Here is an 18,490-nt window from a genome sequence, read left to right on the forward strand (position 1 = left end):
TTTAAGTATCATTTAAAAATCACATTTATGAACTTTAAAATTAGATAATTTACTTGGTATACAATTTCTTTAATCACTTCTTTGAACTTGCCTAAAAGCGTAAACGTGTAATTATATACCGTTCGGTAAAGTCCCTTACGAGCTCCCGTACACAGAACGCGTCGTCGCTCGATCCCGCTTTTTCAGACCGCAAAGGACTGTGGCACACCGTTCCTCCAATCGCTGGCTGCATTTGAACAAATCCACCAATAAAATAGAGGTTTTTGCAGTCGTAGGCGGAACTTCCGGTTGCCTGTACAAACCGACTGAGGCCTCTCCATGCGGTTTTGATCCGGTGGATTTCAGCGCTAACCTCGTACAGGTATGAGCTCCATGTAGAGCTTAATTATTACAGTTTCTAGTGTTTACGAGTTTAGTGTATTGTTAAACATCCACGTTTTAATTGTATGTATTTAGATTTTGTCAGGAGGTAGCCCGTGTTAAATTGAAATCGTTGTTGGCTTAACCCGGACGTTGACGCTAGAGCGCTGTAGCTTAGCATATTAGCTTAACTTCTCCAACGCCTGGTCAATTGTGCTGTTTTTCTTTAAATTTAGCTCCTGTGTTTACCTCCAAATTTAACTTCAAGTAATAAACGTCTCATATGTAGAGCATGGTAGCTTAAGTCCATTTTAAACTGTACAACACGCTAAGTTAGCAACGGTTATGCAACACAATAGATTTTCATTGTGGTTAGCATTCAGAAGCTAACAGTTAAAACGACGCGCTGTCTGACCTATTTGTGTGTTTTTTCATTTTTTTCTCACGTGCAGATTTCGTTCGAAGTACGCTTTTTGCGCAAACTCCCAACAACTAATGCTGTTGGTTGTAAAAACCTCAAGCACAATCAGCCAGTAAACGTCGACTTTATACCAGTATGTTTTGAATAGCGTGCCGGGCTAAGACAATAAAAATGGTTTCTCATTCAAGGTCTGCTTCGCATTGAGCGTGGGCAAATTCGGGACCTTTTACGGAACCACAACACATATTAAACGACGTATTTTATAATGAAAACTTCCATAAGTAAAGTTTTGTTTGTGTGTACCAGGCAAACACATAATCACGTATAATGGCTGAGAATGACGTTGACAACGAACTGCTCGATTATGAGGAGGATGATGAGCCACAAGGAGCACCGGAGAGCGCAACCCCAGCGGGGAAGAAGGAGGTGAAGGGGTCTTACGTTTCCATCCACAGCTCTGGCTTCAGGGACTTCCTCCTGAAGCCAGAGCTCCTCCGGGCCATCATAGACTGTGGTTTCGAGCATCCGTCTGAAGGTAAAGGTCACGCAATTGTAGAAAGACATTTCATGGTTTTATTATTGTAAAATACTGCAGTGGCCAAATAAAGTCAAACTTCCTCCAGCTATTTTAGTTATACAGACTTATTTTTATTACATTTTTTTTCCCATTTTTGCTTGATTCTTTTATAAAATTTTGATATGATTGAATCCGAGTGGAGAATTTGGTTTAAATATTAGAATACATACCCAGGATGATTTTTATACTTGTCAACGTATAAATACATTTTGTTAAAATGCAGTTAGAAATGCCACTTCCACTATGTAAAGTTTCTACTGTAAGATGCTAGTTTCTGATTAACCAGAGTTTTTCCGGCAGTAATAACCATAGACATTTTAACTTTTCTTTCCACCCTCCACCTGATTCTATAATCTCATTTAATAACCATCAGTCACCTTTTCTAAACAACCATATTTATATCAGACATATGATTATAGGACATTTCCCTTGTTACTGCTTCTGAATTTGATTAGAGCTGCTCCTGCAGAATGGAGTGATGACAGCCTACCCTGAACGAACCTTAAAACGTGGTGGTGGCAGCGTCATGCTGTTTTTATTGTTTATTATTATTATTATGGGCAGATAAATGTCATTCTGCATTAATAACATGAATTAAACCTTGGAAGTGGCTATTAAACTTGTATTATTAAAACAAATAATTACAAAGAGTTGATTTTTCTTATTTTTGGAGATTTATTTCTTCCTTGCTGCTTCAGTGAGGGGAAAAGGCAGATCTACTGACTCATACATTTTACAGCTGGACAGCATAGTATAAATTACACACCCTAGTATTGTATAGATGTGGAATTTCTGGCTAGGCTTGTTTGTTTGCACCTACATTATCACTCAAGGAAAATATTTTTCAATGAATATGCTGCTGAAGTATTTTTTCTTTTGATTATTATTATAATTTTTTAAAGTATCTTTTTAATGTTTCTGTTTTCAGTCCAGCATGAGTGCATCCCCCAGGCCATCCTCGGCATGGACATCCTGTGCCAAGCCAAGTCTGGTATGGGCAAGACGGCCGTGTTCGTCCTGGCCACGTTGCAACAGATTGAGCCCGTCGACGGACAGGTGGGTTCGCTTAGCGGGCCGCAGCGGTTTGGGTCGGATTTGGCAAACTGTAAAGAACTCGTTTTAGTTTTGGGCCACACAAAGATCATAGTTGTCCCCAGAGGGCCGTTTGTGGAAGAAAACATATGTATAAAACCGATGCTGGCTGCAAAACATGAGTACTTCTTAACATTAAATGATATTTATCATCTTTTCATGTTGGCTAAAATGGGCAGTATACAAATAAACTGCCTTGATTTGATTGATAAAAAGTTATTGAAGCACACAGCTGTTTATTGCTGAAGGATTGATCGCGATCTTCCAAAATTAACACAATTGGGGCAGATTTACTAGTGCTCCCCTATAATGGACATAATTATCTCTATGATCATTTCAAACAAACGCAATAATATTCATTTGCATGATTTGTTTTTCTCTTTCTACCGAACACTAGATGATAAAAATCTTCAGTCTTGTGTTTTAGTCTCAACAGCTGTTTAGAGACTCCATAAATCCTTTTGTTTGTTGTTTTGTTTATTTATTTGTTTTTTTATATTTAGCGTCTTCCAGTGCTTGTGTTAAATGTTCATTAGATTTTAAAGTTTATTGATTTTTCTATTTTTTTACAATGTATTCTTGCATTATTATACCATTTCATTACTTGAACATGATCTCAAAACAATATTATCGTTTATCACATTAACGTCTGTGACAATTTATCGTGACAGGACTGTATATATTTTTAATCCGATTAATCAATTGTCGGAATAATCGATCAATTAATTGATTACTTAAATTTTAAATTAGTCTTTTTCATAGTCAAAAATGGATGTTTCCATCTGTTTGGGGAAGTAACTGGTATGCCTTCCTCACTCCGTGTTTCCCCCCGGCTCCCCTCCAGGTCTCTGTGTTAGTCATGTGCCACACACGAGAGCTGGCCTTCCAGATCAGCAAAGAGTACGAGCGCTTCTCCAAATACATGCCCAACGTGAAGTGCGCCGTGTTCTTCGGCGGCCTGGCCATCAAGAAGGACGAGGACACCCTGAAGAAGAACTGCCCTCACATCGTGGTCGGGACCCCCGGGCGGACCCTGGCTCTGATCCGCAACAAGACCCTGAGTCTGAAGAACGTCAAGCATTTCGTCCTGGATGAGTGTGACAAGATGCTGGAGGCGCTCGGTACGTCTTCCCACTCGTCGCCGGCCGTTCGAAGCTAACGGCGAGTGTGTTTATGGTTTTCCTTTCCTTTTTTTCCCCCGCAGACATGAGGCGTGACGTGCAGGACATCTTCAGGATCACCCCCCACGAGAAGCAGGTCATGATGTTCAGCGCTACGCTGAGTAAGGAGATCCGGCCGGTCTGCCGCAAATTCATGCAGGACGTAAGAAAAACTCCTAACTTTTTCACATTCTCTCACGTTTGGGGTATTAGGTTTACTTCAGCCTGTCACAATAAGCGTTTTATCCATTAGTCGCATGATAAATTAAAATGAGCGAAAATGAGGAAAGCAAAATACAAATAAAAAGGAGTAAATTCACTAGAGGCTGCTGTTTGTATAATGTTTCATTGTCATCCATGTTTCGCCTGCAGCCGATGGAGGTGTTTGTGGACGACGAGACCAAACTTACGCTGCACGGTCTGCAGCAGTACTACTGTAAACTGAAGGACAGCGAGAAAAACCGCAAGCTCTTTGACCTGCTGGACGTCTTGGAGTTCAACCAGGTAAATCTACGGGCCAGACACTTTCTGACACGACGTCGTCATGGAGCTCCTCAAGTTGAACAGCAAAAACGCTAAAAGATGGAGGAAAGGTTTACGTTTTTTTTGTCACTTGTTTCAGAAAGTTAAACTCATATTTGTTACAGAAAGCAAAAATATTTCAAACCTTCTGTTCTATTGCAGATAATGAAAACCCCTAATTTAGGATATCAAAACTATATTGAAATATTGGAAACTCATTGACATGTAAATGTTTCTTGAGCCTTTAGATGATCTCAGTCTGGATCAGTAGGACGCAGTCAGACGTCCTCTACAAGGAGGTTATGTGACAAAAGATATTATTTATCTCAAGCAATATTTAAATTTTCTGAGGCTGAATTTTGGATTTTCATTATGTTAACCATAATGGCTTAAAATATTTCACTCTGTCATAAATCTATACAATTCCGAGTTTCATTTCCAGAAGTGAGCGACAGAAAATTGATCTGTATCAAAAAATATTCAAATTTCCCCTTGAAACCTACCCATGTTTGTAGCCTGGTGTCTTGCCTCTAAGTTCCTACGCTCTGCCTCTAGGTGGTGATCTTTGTCAAGTCTGTGCAGCGCTGCATCGCTCTGTCTCAGCTGCTGGTGGAGCAGAACTTCCCTGCCATCGCCATCCACAGAGCAATGGTTCAGGAGGAAAGGTGAGACCCCCAGAAAGCTCACCGATAAACACACAAGCCTGGACCAGCTAAATGTGTTCATGGGAGCAGAAGGCATCTTACACTAAAGCTGAAACGAGCAATTCAACTAGTTTAGTAATCGATTAATCATTAACAGGAGAATACAAACCTAAGAAATGACCACCTGCTGAAGGAACAACACAGTCAGAGTGTTTATGAAGCCAGAACTGTACAAAGAACACGGATATTTTGTATTTAAAATGGAAAAAAAGAAATAATCCGATTCATTTAGCTGAAGATATAAAACCCTACAATACAAATCTAGGACATACATGGTGAGAATCTGGAGCTGATTCATTTAGCTCCAGATCCATCTGGAAATAGATACTGATGTTGCACTTTTGTCTTATTCGAAAAGGTAATTGAATTATTTTTTTTACATACATTTCAAATGCTGTTTAAAAAAAAAAGGTGCAAGTGGTTAAATGAAAAATCTGCAAAATGTGTAAAAAAAAATTACATTTGATAAATCGTTAAAATAATTAACACAATAATCGTTATTTGCAGCCCTGATCTAAGCAGGACGGTAACATTTTTTTGCTGCTCTGCTCCCAGACTCTCTCGCTACCAGCAGTTCAAGGACTTCCAGAGACGGATCTTGGTGGCGACCAACCTGTTTGGCCGAGGGATGGACATCGAGAGGGTGAACATCGTCTTCAACTACGACATGCCCGAAGACTCAGACACCTATTTGCACAGGGTGAGAAACTGGCCTTCCTTCCTCTTCTCTCTCTCTCTGCCATTTTGAAACATTCCAGGAATTTCTTTTCAGTTTGAATATTTGGGAGCGTACTTAAGGTTCTATTGGATTTTAACGATTAGGTTGCCCGTGCCGGCCGGTTCGGAACCAAAGGCCTGGCCATAACCTTCGTGTCGGATGAAACTGACGCCAAGATTCTGAACGACGTGCAGGACCGTTTTGAAGTCAACGTGGCCGAGCTGCCGGATGAGATCGACATCTCCTCTTACAGTAAGTTCTCACCACGGCTCAGCCTAAAGGTGTTTATTGCATTTTAGAAGTCTGCGGATGTCTGATGCGTCTTTCATTTGTCCCCTGCCCAGTCGAGCAGTCCAGATGAGCCCCCACCCCTCCAGACCAACAGAAGTCTCCTCTTCGTGGATCCAGTCTTTTTATTTGGAAGTAGACGTACTTCGTTGTTGATTTGAAAGCTCTGCACGTTTGTTCACAAAAACCTTTATTTTTATTGTCAGTTTATGGGACAGGGGGGTTTGATTTTAATTTCTTTTATGGTTTCTTTTATTTTTTTTGTTTTGCCTCAATTAAAACTTTTTATAAAATGCCATTTTTATTGTTGTGCTCTCTCATTAAGACTGTTGTCTGCATTGTTTTATTGCGCTGTTGAGGTAAACCTTAATAGACTTGAGGAGTAACTTGGAGCTGTCTTTTCTTCTTTCTTTTTTTTTTCTTCTTTTTTTTTTTGCTTTTCCCGAAGCCTAGATTTGTGTTGTAGGGTTTTATATCTTCAATGCTAAAGGTTAGCGGTCTTTAGATTTGAGTCAATCGACTGATTTGGCTCATGTGGCAGCTCTTTCTACGACTTTCTAATGGAATGCCTTCTATATATTAAGTCAACAAGTAGAATCCTAGTGGTGAAATGGCAGATTTTGGCAAAGTTTAGGCACTGTACCCCCTCAAAACGCTGATTCTCACTATGTATGTCCTAGACTTTGGTGTGTAAACATAAAAATAAATTGGAACAAACAAATGAGAAGTGGCTGCTTGAAACCGACTTATAAACCATGCTACCAGCTGGGAATGGTCTTGGCAACATGAGTGATGGTGTAGCAGAACTGATGTGAAAATGTACACATTTTTAATTTCTTTAGTACAAAACAAATTCCTACTGCTGCTACAATATTGCAGCAGATTGAGTTATAGTTGGTAAATTGCCACATAAAGGAACCCACTAAATTTAGATGCTGTAGTTAAAGCAGGCGATCCACAACCGTCAGCATCTGCAACTACTAAAATCTTGGAAAATATAAGTTACAATATTTATTTTTATAGTGAATGTTTTGAATTGAACTGCTTTCTTTCTGTAGATTTTAAAGGGGCAGTATTTGTTTTCCAGCCACATGTAATTTTACAGCACAATCAAGTAATTTCAGTAACTTCAGTTATACAAAAACAAATGCCGTATATATCAAATATGACTGCAGAAATTTGACTTGTAGTTTGACGTCTTGAAATTGGTCCTCTGCCTGAACCTGAAGTTTGGAAACGGTGCTACGTCCACCGAGGTGTTAAGCACGCCTGCATGGTTGCTATGGGAGATTAAAGGATTTCTCAAAGACGTAAGGAAGATTAAAGGTGACGCTCCACGTATGTTTTTGATGAGGGAATGACATGGCATGGCGTAGGGCTCAAAAGAGTAGATTTTACTTGATAGAAGTAACTTTATAGAAGTTACCTTATTAAAAGATAATGGTATTTGTAGTTTTCACATCATGAGTTGAAATACTTATAAACGGTTAAATCTGTATTTTAGGGGAAAAAAAGAATTTCGGCCAACACTGCTGAACAATAGCTAAGCTAGGCGGTTTAGCTATTATCAATATAGTTTATTTACCTTGACACCCATAACTAAAGTATCGCTTGCTTCGCACTCTGGAAATAGAAGACCACTTTTCTTACATTTTACAGAAATTAAAGTTCCTTTTTTGTTTATTCTTTTTAATAGTTTGACACCTTTTTTTATGTTGATGCTGGTACACCAACCAAAATGACGTGTGAACGGAATACTGAAATTACGGGCCGTATCATGCTGTAGCTAGCATTTAACTTAAAATTATAGCTCAGAAAATGTTCAGAAGGAACTAGAGTTTTACATGGAGTAAAATATTTCATGCCTTTGGGATGTAAATTTGGGTGATTTTGGTTGAGGATAATAAAAAGCCAAGAGTTCATGCCTCAAAAAATATTAAGGAACATCGTGGGAAAAATATTGGAATCACCTGCCGAGGTTTCGTGAGCCTCTAGAAGGATTCTGAGTCAGGACACAGTTATGAGGAAGAGTTCTACAACCAAGCATATTCATAGAAAGTTAAGTGGAAGGAAAAAGTGTGGTAGAAAAAAAGGTGCACCCACAACAGGGATAGCTGCAGCCTTGACCGAACTATTGCTTTAGACATTTTTTGAAATGCTCTCAAATTGGTATGGTATTCTCATCAGGAACCTGAACCCAGGTTCAGAGTTCAGTGTTTAAACTACACATGAACTAACTCAACAGAATAAGGGGCCCTTATACAGCAGGTAGAGCTAAAGTTACAAATTCATCTGTACATAGGTGCTCTACAGTGTCCCTTGAAACTAGTCAAAATGACAAAACCCACAGCATCTACATGGGCAGATAGCAAGGATAAAAAAAAAAAACTTAAAAAAAAAAAATTACAACACCTGCAGTGGTACAAGAGAACGACTTGGACATGTCTGCCTTGTATTCACACTTGACACTGAGACATTGTATAAAAGTCGACATAAGGTGCACAAACTAATCCAAGCAATAGTTAAGGGTGATGCTTTTGTTTCCCAGTCATATATAAATCGAAGAATACACAGTGCCCACCTAGAATCAGTCTCTCTTTGAGAGTCCTTACAGATCCAGGGTTTTGCACCCAACGGAAAACTTGTTTCTGACTCCACTGCGAAGTCAGCAGTTTGAGGAAACAGACACCTCTTTAACATGAAAAGACATGGCTTCTTGTTTTGTTTCAGTCACATTGCGTGCTGCTCAATTACAGGCCAGATTAGGCAGTAGCGCGGTTCCACAAATTGCATGTTTACCTCATCACACACGCAGCTTTTAGATTTTATTTTTATAGCAAAAACCAGAGAGGGGCTGATTTTCCCCTGGAAGATTGTAATTTGCACAGAATTAGGTGGTCGACTGCTCGACGCCAGAATCCTAGGCTTGTTCTTCTGGTGCTTGCTAAATGTCTCAGTTTCTTGTGAAGGCAAAGGCAGGAGATGAGTCCAGCTGTATAAACAACCTTTGACATATTTCCTTGGAGTGTGTACGAATCCTAAACCCATTGGGTTTAGCTTGTCTTTTTTTTTTTTGCTCTTCTCCCCCTGGAATTCTTGGTCATTGGTCTTCAGATGCAGGTTTTCTATCCGTCATGGACCAGTCTGCCTCTCCCGCTTGTGACTGATAGCTGTCTGTGGATTTCAGCCACAGAGAGGCTCCAAGAAAAAATATCTTATCCCAATGGCATGCCAAAGTTTCAACATGTCTGTCTCTTGAATAAATATCAAGGAATAAATACCATTGCGAGACGAACCGCAACCTTTTGCAATTGCCATTAAAGTCTTGTCAAGTCTTTCACTAAAGTCCTTGTTTCAGATTTCCTTTCATATCAACCATAAAACCAGTTTTCTATAAGTTAGCAACACCTAGAGTAGCAAGAAATGATGGCCATCCTTAAGATTTTGTCCCCACGCTTGCTCCTTTCTCCTTGGCTGAAGTGCCACAGTTCATGGAACATTCCAAAAAAAGGCAGAACATTCTCCTCCAGAAAAAACATCTCCTCATCTGTGATTATTGCCTGCATCTATTCAATAGCTACACTAGGAACAGCTGCTCTATAAAAAGAATCACTAATGGGTGGCAATTTATGCTGTTATGGAGGAATGCAGGCGAGGCAGGGGCAACAACAACTAGTCCTTGAATTTGTGAACGTCTCCGTAGAGCCAGAGTTGTGGGGGCATCGCCGCCTCGTTCAGATGGTTGCACTCATCGCTGCACTTGCAGGACTGGATGAACATGACGGATCTGCTGAAAAGGTCCCCGTCGGGGCAGGCGAAGGTCACGCTGGCTGTGCGCGTGCGACGAGGGGAGCAGCAGCGGCCATCCCTGCACACCCCGCAGTAGTTGGGCCTGTACAAGCGAGTGCTCCTGCAGCCGGCGTAGGACAAGCGATGCGGCTCTGGGGCCTTGTGTGTACGCGAGCACTTCCTTCCTTTCTGTGGATTGGGAAAGAGGAGTAAGTTAGATACCATTCAAAGACTGAGATTCTATGTCCATGAAATGAGTTATTTGATATTCAGTGAAGCACAATTCTCCTGACACTGGTACACATTAGAACTTTTTTTGTTGTTGCAAAGAATAAAGAGTAAACCTTATGCCAGTGGGAATAAAGTAACTACTGAACACAAACAAGAAAAGCCAGGATGGATATAAACATGACATTTGTCAACACCAGCCTTAAAGAAATGTTAGCATCAATGCAGTGCTGGACAATAAGCCAGAAACTAGCCAAAGTCACTTAGTAATGACTTTAATATCAAAGCAAAAGTTATAGTATATGGACAGAACTTATTTAGAACTAGTCTGGTCATACCGACCACTCAAAACCTTTTTACACTAAGAGTCATTTGGCTAGCCAGAAGCCTAAAGCCTGGTAGATTACCAGAATGCTAACTTCCTACTGATCCAAAACCACTTTAGGATGCATTCACACCAGGCCTTTATAATCTGCTTTAATCAAACTCTTGTTCATTTGCTTAGAAAGTCTGGTTTGTTTGAGGAGGTGTGTATGTGCAATCGACCAAAAAGGTTTATTAAAAGTGAATTCTAGGACAGTTTGAATGCATATGTGGATGCCAACCGGAGGGCATTGTGGGCAAATATAACCAAAACAAACAGTTGTGTCTAGAGCTAGAGGGATAAGTGGCTAGTGGTCTTTTACCAAAGACAAAAGAGAAATCCTACACCTGCTAAAATCTGACACTACTCCATTTTTGTTTACATTTGGCAAAGGAGGAAGTTGTGCTCATGTCTTCTTCTGTGGTTTTTGTGTTGCTTCCTTTAGTAGTTCTTGGTGCAGCGCCACCACAGGCAAGGGAATAAACAGGGATTTGGTTTGTTTGTTTGACACACAGCAATGTGAAAGAGAACAACAGCACCTACAAATGTAGTAAATGTTGCAATTTTGGTCCCCAATCAAATCGAGTCTACTGGACTGCCAGGTATGAAAACTCCCTTAATTGTGGCATTGGTCTAATTTTTGTTGCGAAATGTGATAATCTAGACAGATTGGATTATTTTAAGAGTCCTACCGAGGGAAGCTATCGTTTATTGTTAACATTTACACCAAAAAAAGGAGATAAAAGGTTCATATCTGCGTGGAGTTACATCACTCTTTAGTCATCACTGCAGACATGAAAAACAAGGTCAAGGCAGTTAACTGCAGAGATGTGCAAAAACAAAATCAAGGTCAGAACAACAGATTATTGCCAAGAGAGATTAGCATGCCAGCGATGGTTAAGGGTCGACACTGGTACACATTAACACCCACGGCAGCTCGACAAAAGCACGGAGGGTTCGGTGAAAACAGGTGCGCAGCAGCCCATCAGGCTCAGAAGTGGGTTGTTGCCGGAGACGGAATGGTCCGGATAGCGCCATGTACAAAGCGTGAGAGAGCAACACAGTGGGCGAAACCGCAAGCTCCAAATTACAAGAGCAGCTGTCAGTCAGCTCCAGAGCTCAAGAGATTTCACAACGTTCAACAGATGCAGTTTATATGCATGTGTTTTAGAACAGAGAAGTTCTAAAGTTTATATCTTTAGAAACCAGTCCATCTTAATTAAAATGGACAACAAAATCAGGTGAAATGACTGATGAAAATAAAGTCCAAGGAATCTTTTGTATGGTCTCTGTGTGGAGTGATTTTATTCAAGACACTCCTGTTTCCTTGCACAGCCTGAAATCAATTTGTCCCTGTAAAATACCCCTAGATTTGGCATGTGCACGTTGCGTGTCCTGTATGTCACTGTGTTGCCATGTGATAGACTATTAATGTATCCTCCTCTCACTAAGTCTCTTGAACAATGGAAAGATGTGGGAAAAGAGAAAATATCTAGACCATGGGTCTTATACCCCAGGCCTATATGAAATGCTCTTCTCTTGAATTTTAAAGGTAATGAACAGTACACATGGGCAATAAAACTAACACCAATGACCACATAAGAGCAGCTGTTTCTTTAATCTAGACATAACCTTTGATGACTTTTAAGAGGAGACTCCAAATAAATTCCTCACCTTCACAGGGATAGACATAGAGCTGCAGGGCCGAATGTTGCACAAGCGTGTCTCCTTGACCAGTTTACACTGGGCATTGTCATTGGTAACGCGAGAGGAAACCCCCATCCCACAGGTCCGGGAACACTGTGACCAGGAGGTGGTCTGAACCACACACTGACCTCCCGTCTTACTCCAGACTAGAAAAAATGGAAGAGAAGACAAGTGAATACAATTGAACAATGGGTACTCTGACATTTTGACACAGAAAGAGTGGTGGGATCAGCAACAAATTATAGTGGGATGAAAGTGGCCATCAAGAGAAGTAGGGGAAAGTACAAATTTGTGGTTGAAAGGTACAGTAGCCTTATTCATGGAACAGGCAACACTGACACATACAGAAAGTGATTACAGAGAGGGGAGAGCTGCGTGACAGAGGTATGTGCTGTGTGAGAGAGGGAGAGCACCTCTGGTGTGCAAGGGGCCAGTGGAAAACAACCCTCACATAAACACTAACACACCAGCACAGACGAAGCGTTAAAGGTCCACATTGACGCAGTCTGTGCGTCAAGAGGCAAAAATGGCTAAAAACATAAACATGATGCAGGACTGAATAGTGGAAGCAGACGCCACTCCAGGGTGATGGTGTGATGCAATGTCTTACCCGTCAGGTCCTTATTTCCATGTGGTTTGTCCCATTTGCGGCGCACTTCCAAGAGTTCATTGCCCAAGATGCCTTTCTCCTTTTTGGGTTTGTAAGGATACAGCTTCCGGTAAGGTTTTGCATAAGGCTTGGAGAACGGATAGATCGGGTAGGGGATGAAGGGGTATGGTAGGTGAGCAGGAGGTGGGGGTCGGCGGTGCGCCGGGGGCACAACAGTGGTTCCCTTATGGCAGTCGATGCTGAGGCAGCACTGGCCTGGCACCTTCACTAGCTTGGGGGCCGGACAGGAAGGAGAAGCCAGAGGCACATGGCTGGGGCAAAGGGACATGCAGCCTACGGCTCCGTCAATGCAGGTACACTGGTGCTTGCACCCTGCATGGAAGTTTTCGCCATTTTGATAAATTCGGCCATTGTATTCGCAGGAGCGACCATCTGCTTTTGCTGAAAAGAGACAAGAAGACAGATAAGCTTGTAAATTGACAGAACTACTGCTACTACCAGAAGACCCATTGCCCAAATCTAGGTGAACCACACACTGATTACCCTATACGTATGTAGAACCGTTGTGCTGTTGCACATTACTCATGTATTATTGCCATGTACTCTGGTTTCCTCTCACCGTCCTAAAAACATTCATGTGAAGTTATTCACCAGCTCTTATATTAGTCTAGCAGCACTGCCTCTGTTTCATCCCTCCGTCATCCTGAACGGGATTGAGCATGCACCTCCAGAGGTTGATAAGACGATGTTGCCTTTTAAACAATGTGAATTTGTGGCAGAGAAGTCTGGTAAAAGGTTGATGACATCCACTGATGTCTAAATATGGATGAAAGTATGTTGGAAGGGATCAAATAGCCTAAGTAAGTCTGATTTTCAAGCGGTATGTTTTGGCTAAATTTGGAAAGAACCTACAAGTCCTAATTTTAACATTTTATATACTCAATAAATGGCTTGGTTGACCTGAATAGACATAAAAAACACATACCTTTGGGCATCTACTGTTAAGAGGGTATGAAAAATGGATTGATACTTGTTATAATCTCTTATCTTTTAAGGACAGGCCTGTCCGATATGTCATACCAGAGTTGCATTGCTCAGTTAGAAAACTCGCTCTGATTTGCTGATGAAGGGAATCTGTAACAGGCAAACCAAGTTAAAAAAAAAAATCAAGCAAATTTTCATCACTGAGGAGCATTTGTACTGCTGCCTACTTTGACACAGAAGAGTTATGTCCTGTTCAAGAAATCATTGCACGTTCCAGCCTGTGATTAGACAGAGCCTTTGCCTCTTTTGAAGAGGCACTTTCTGCAACATCAAGAGCCAAAGCAGGGAGGGTGTTTTGCCACAGCTGTTTCTTGACATTGGTTTGAATAAACTTCTGACTAGGGATGGAACACCTTGTATGCAGTCCGGCCCTTTCTCTCCTATGTCATAGCACAACACTTTAATTCACAGTTTCCCTAAAAGAGTAAGAAACTGCAGTTTATGTTTTTATCAGTTGTGTTTTCATAGAACAATACAGGTTTTGTTCTATGATCCCCCACATTTAGACCCATCCATCATCCAATCAGCTCAGTCCATCAGCATCCCTTTTTCTGCTTAAAACTTCAACTTTCTGACTGCTGTATTTCTTGGCCTTCCTTTTTCAGACTTTTATTTGTAAAAGAGAGAAAAAAAAAAGTCTTGAAAACCACATGTCCTTTTTCTTTCAGTTTACAATTATGCACTACTTTCACATAAAATCCCAATAAATGTCAAAATGCACTGAGGTTTGCGGTTGTGCCATGAGAAAATGTAAAATAGTTGAAAGGAGTCTGAATGTAGGCACATGAGAAGCAGATTGAAAGACGCCGTTTCCAAATTTATGAAGCGAGCCCTATTCTTAGACCAGAAAGCTGTTTAGGCTTGTTTATAATGTCCTGGCATGTAAACCCCCTCAGTGGGACTCCCCATACACACCCCAGATAGAATCCCCCCACCCCCCCAGACCCCCAGTAAACACACATATATAAATACCAGTGTGTGCATGCTTGTTTGTGTGTTTCATGGGGGTGTTTGTGTACACACTGAAGTACTTATATAAATCCCAGAGTTGGCAAGATTTCAGTCGCAGCTCATGAAGGGCCTCTGTTTTTTTGAAACGTGGCACAGTCTTCAAACCTCGAGACCCTATCAAAGAGAGACCCCAGCCCGCCTGGCTCGAGAGTCAGATTTTCCTCCCTGAAGTTACACATTGCCTCAGTCAACCCCTACTTATGTCAAAATCTAGGCCCAAAAAAAGCTTCCCAAACGCCTTCCTGCCGCCTCGGTGGTATACGTACGTACCCCTGCAGATGCCGTGGGTACGACCCACATCGTTTCCGTAGTTGCACTCCAGTCCTTTATGGTGGTCGCACGGCTGTCCCTCGTGGCAGTCTTGGTTCAGTTGCGCTGCGCACACTTTGCAGCAGCCGCAACCGTCGGGGACCGAACTGATCCCAGGGGGGCAGGACGGAGGCACTGCGGGGCACTCGCACACTACCGGACAATCAGCAGTCACCTGCAAGATGGAGGAACGCATTTCATTTTACGCATAGCGATGGACCAACGAGACCACAGGAGAAAAAGGCTTGACTCATGTTACTCAGATCACAGAAATTCCTGAGAGTGTGTGTGGCTTAAACACGGGCATGAATAGTCAGCACTGTCGCGAGCCCCACAGGGGTATCTGTAACCCTCTGTCGCCTTCCTCTTGGCATTCTTCCAGCCTACGGGGATGAAAGGGATGTTCTCTGACTCCCACCCCTCCACCTCACCGCTCCTTCATTTTGTTTTGTTTCCAAACCTCACTGTGTACATGCACAGAAAAAAAAACCGCATACACAAGTCACACAAGTTGTTTGTGTGTTAGTGTTGCAGTTCCAGGTGAGGCTGTCAGTCGAGTGACTCTTTCACACAGGACGGACAACTTTTAGTGAGAATTGTACACTGATTTTAGTGTAAAATTGACGCAAACATTTTTTTCCAACGTAATAAACATAAATAGCCCTGTTGTACAGCCACACACACTCTTCAGGTTTATTTTTATCTCTGCTGGTAGTAAGATAGTGTTACTCTAGTATAATTGCAGACATACCGTAGGATTGAAGCCATTGTGCAAACTATTTTATTTTATTTTTTATTTTTTTTCAAATTGTATGAACCTTCACACAGATCTAGAGCTGACTTCACATAAAAAACAACCTAAACCTGCCGAGGGTTTAAGTTGTTTAGGGTTTAGGTTGAACCAGCAGGGGGCCCCCAAGAGTTCTGGAATTTTTATCACAAGGTTTTCTTCTCATACTTTTCTCGCATCTTCTTCTTTTTAAACTCTCTACAAACTGTACATTTCTAAGATTTATATTTTTAAGAAAATATCTAAACTATTTGACCCATAGTTTTAAACACATTTAAAAAAATCTTCATGATGTAGCAGTACTGGTACAGGGTGGTTTTTTCACAGGTGTATGCAGACAAATTATAAACACCAAATGTTATATGGAGAAAATGCTGACTAGAAATAATTACTCCATCATTTTGTTTTGTCGCCCCTTCTAGTGGCGCCCATATGGGTTGCATAAAGTGCATACCCACGTTTTGTGCCTGAGTAGCAGTTGTGTTTACAATTATAATTTAAGGCAACAAATAAAGTCATCGCAGTTGCATTTTTTGCATAGTGTAACTCAAATTTCCTAAAATTAAACTTACTCCCTTCTTCCCGACTCGACTAATTTTATTGAAATGTTGAACACGGGACACAACTGCAAAACTAAATAAATACTCATCTTTGCAGTTAATACACAGCTGTCATATTTTTGAAATACCCAAAACTTTCATATACTGTTGATTTAATAAATAATCGGAAGTGGCTCATCTGATTGCCCTACATTAAACTAACTAGTGTTAAATTGACTTTACACAAATGATAAGATGATGTTAATGTTGCTTTGGTGACAAGCGCTTAGTGGGCTAATTTTAAATTGTCCCACAAAAATCAAAGCCGTAGCTTACTTGGAAACAGGCTGGCAGTAATTTGCCACCATGTATAGTGCTTTTTAGCTAATTTGAACAGTTGCAGTTCCACTATAGCAAGCAGATTTTTCTTGAGAGATCTCTGGATACTGTATCAATTAAAAACAAACGTCCATTATCGTTTTTCTTCTTCTCTTTACAATCTGACGCACCATTTTAGTTACCTGTGGTTTGGTTCTGCTGCCGTTTATATGGGAGTTCAACAGTTGCTTTTCAGAGCCACTAAGTTCAAAAAAAATCTTAGTAGGTAGGAACAGATGACAAAATTTATATCCCACACCTTCGAGGTGGTGCGGAACTGTGAGGTATGAATTAGGCCCGAGGCCCTAACAAAGTTTGGGCTGGCCCTGCACAGACACCATGACAAATAAAGCTTTGTTGCAAGCAGCAACATCGTGGAATACTTTAAAGTTTTATTAGGTCATTCAAAATGAGATAGTTAAAAAAAAAAAAAAAGAAAACACACATCTGAAAAAGGTGGCTACACTTCAAAAACACCGAATCTTACTAACTAGTTTTTGGTCAAATTTCTAGTACAAATATGGGGAAAATGTCTTGTTACAAGTTAAATAATCCACGAGTGGAACTAGTAGAAAAACTACTAGTCAATGTTAATGAATTATTAACTCCAAACAAGCTGCTGTTTCTTGCTGAAAAGCTTGTAAGTGAGTTTTGTCTAATTGCAAGTGTACTAAGATGTTTGCAACAGAAACTAGACCAGATACACTTAATGAGATTTTGTGGTTTTGATCAGGCTGATCTGATCAGCTATACAAGCCTGACTTTCTCCTGTCTGTGTTAAGATTCAATTTGCAGCTAAAAAAAATCCCCCTCAATCTTAGATTTTGACTGGCATAGAAAAGTTGTTCGGATCTCCAGAATTTTGCAGCGTTATGGTGATGCAAAAGTAAATAAACCATATATTTTGCTAAATATTTGTAGATTTTTTTTTGTTTGTTTGCCGTATCGCGCTGACTGTAACGAGCCACCTGGAAGCTGAGGCGGGAGACAGCAGCTTTCCCTACTGCAGACAAATCCTCAGCACCGAGGGTCTCCACCAAGCAAAACAACAACAGAAATAAAGACAAAAAACAATCTACAACTACTCACCACCGCGACTATCGCCACTCCCAACGCAGCAAACAGCAACTGTATCCCCATGCTTTCAGTCAGGTGATGCTCATAGACGACAAGTTGATCTTAAAAACACTTTACGTCACAAAGATTTAATCCCACATCCAGCTTCTGCCCGCATCGACAATATCCAAATTCCAGACTCATCCTCAGGTATCCTCCATCACTTGTGAGTTTTGATGTCTTTTCACGTTCTGAGACTTGTTTTTATATCGTCCCCGTGCTTCCCTGGGTAACCACGCCCACTCGGTTCCTTTAACCAATCAGCACGCGGCGGTTCTCCTTACCAGGTAAAAGGAGCGGAGCCCGCGAAGGCTTCGGCTCCGAAAGCCGGGTGTTTTTTCGGGGATGTGGGCGTGGCCAGCCATGAATGCAGTCATTCATAAAAACTCGGAATTACTACATTCCAAAGCAGGCCTCGGCTTTGGGGCGTCCGTTTATTTATGTGCGAGCGAGAATAATATTTTTGATGCTTTAAAGTCCTTTTTTTTTTTCCTTTTTTTTTTTTCTTCCAAAGACATACCTCTGTCCGGCTGCTGCTGCTTTGTGAAAAGTAAAATAAATATGCTCAGCTGCTGGTCCATGCCACATTAATGCTGGAGGCGGGGGACTGGGGGGGGGGGGGGGCATGAAAAACAGAGAGGAATTTCCCCTCAGTCCACTTTATAAAAATGCTTCTAGACATGAGTGAGACGTGGAAAACAAAAACACGAAAGGCAGACAGAGTGTTCCCAGGAGGGAGAAAATGTCCATGATTTTATCATAG

General features: G+C 41.2%; 2 protein-coding genes across 2 annotated transcripts; one reads left to right on the forward strand and one right to left on the reverse strand.

Moving 5' to 3' along the window:
- Positions 1-213: 213 nt before the first annotated feature.
- ddx39ab (DEAD (Asp-Glu-Ala-Asp) box polypeptide 39Ab) lies at positions 214-6,140 on the forward strand. Its single transcript, XM_008415394.2, has 10 exons — positions 214-361; positions 1,088-1,316; positions 2,287-2,414; positions 3,295-3,571; positions 3,655-3,773; positions 3,983-4,114; positions 4,688-4,797; positions 5,392-5,536; positions 5,659-5,806; positions 5,899-6,140. Exons 2-10 carry the CDS (start codon positions 1,109-1,111, stop codon positions 5,913-5,915), a joined length of 1,284 nt encoding a protein of 427 aa, XP_008413616.1. The 5' UTR covers positions 214-361; positions 1,088-1,108; the 3' UTR covers positions 5,916-6,140.
- On the reverse strand, positions 4,965-17,961 carry LOC103468360 (CCN family member 1). The gene is made up of 5 exons (XM_008415395.3): positions 17,701-17,961; positions 14,866-15,079; positions 12,541-12,981; positions 11,898-12,076; positions 4,965-9,820 (listed from the first exon to the last, which is right to left on the reverse strand). Exons 1-5 carry the CDS (start codon positions 17,749-17,751, stop codon positions 9,515-9,517), a joined length of 1,191 nt encoding a protein of 396 aa, XP_008413617.2. The 5' UTR covers positions 17,752-17,961; the 3' UTR covers positions 4,965-9,514.
- Between the last annotated feature and the right edge of the window lie 529 nt (positions 17,962-18,490).

Source organism: Poecilia reticulata, chromosome 8 (assembly GCF_904066995.2).
Source record: "Poecilia reticulata chromosome 8, P_reticulata-male-v2, whole genome shotgun sequence".
Classification (NCBI taxonomy): Eukaryota; Metazoa; Chordata; class Actinopteri; order Cyprinodontiformes; family Poeciliidae; genus Poecilia; species Poecilia reticulata.

Bases quoted from the DNA above. Each gene is read 5' to 3' on its own strand.
- ddx39ab (XM_008415394.2), top strand. From the start codon at position 1,109: ATGGCTGAGAATGACGTTGACAACGAACTGCTCGATTATGAGGAGGAT. The intron at 3,774-3,982 runs GTAAGAAAAACT...TTTCGCCTGCAG, and splicing joins GCCGCAAATTCATGCAGGAC to CCGATGGAGGTGTTTGTGGA. The intron at 4,798-5,391 runs GTGAGACCCCCA...CTCTGCTCCCAG, and splicing joins GCAATGGTTCAGGAGGAAAG to ACTCTCTCGCTACCAGCAGT.
- LOC103468360 (XM_008415395.3), bottom strand. From the start codon at position 17,751: ATGGGGATACAGTTGCTGTTTGCTGCGTTGGGAGTGGCGATAGTCGCG. The intron at 12,982-14,865 runs GTACGTACGTAT...GTCTCTTTTCAG, and splicing joins TACCCACGGCATCTGCAGGG to CAAAAGCAGATGGTCGCTCC. The intron at 9,821-11,897 runs GTGAGGAATTTA...CCCAATCCACAG, and splicing joins CTATGTCTATCCCTGTGAAG to AAAGGAAGGAAGTGCTCGCG.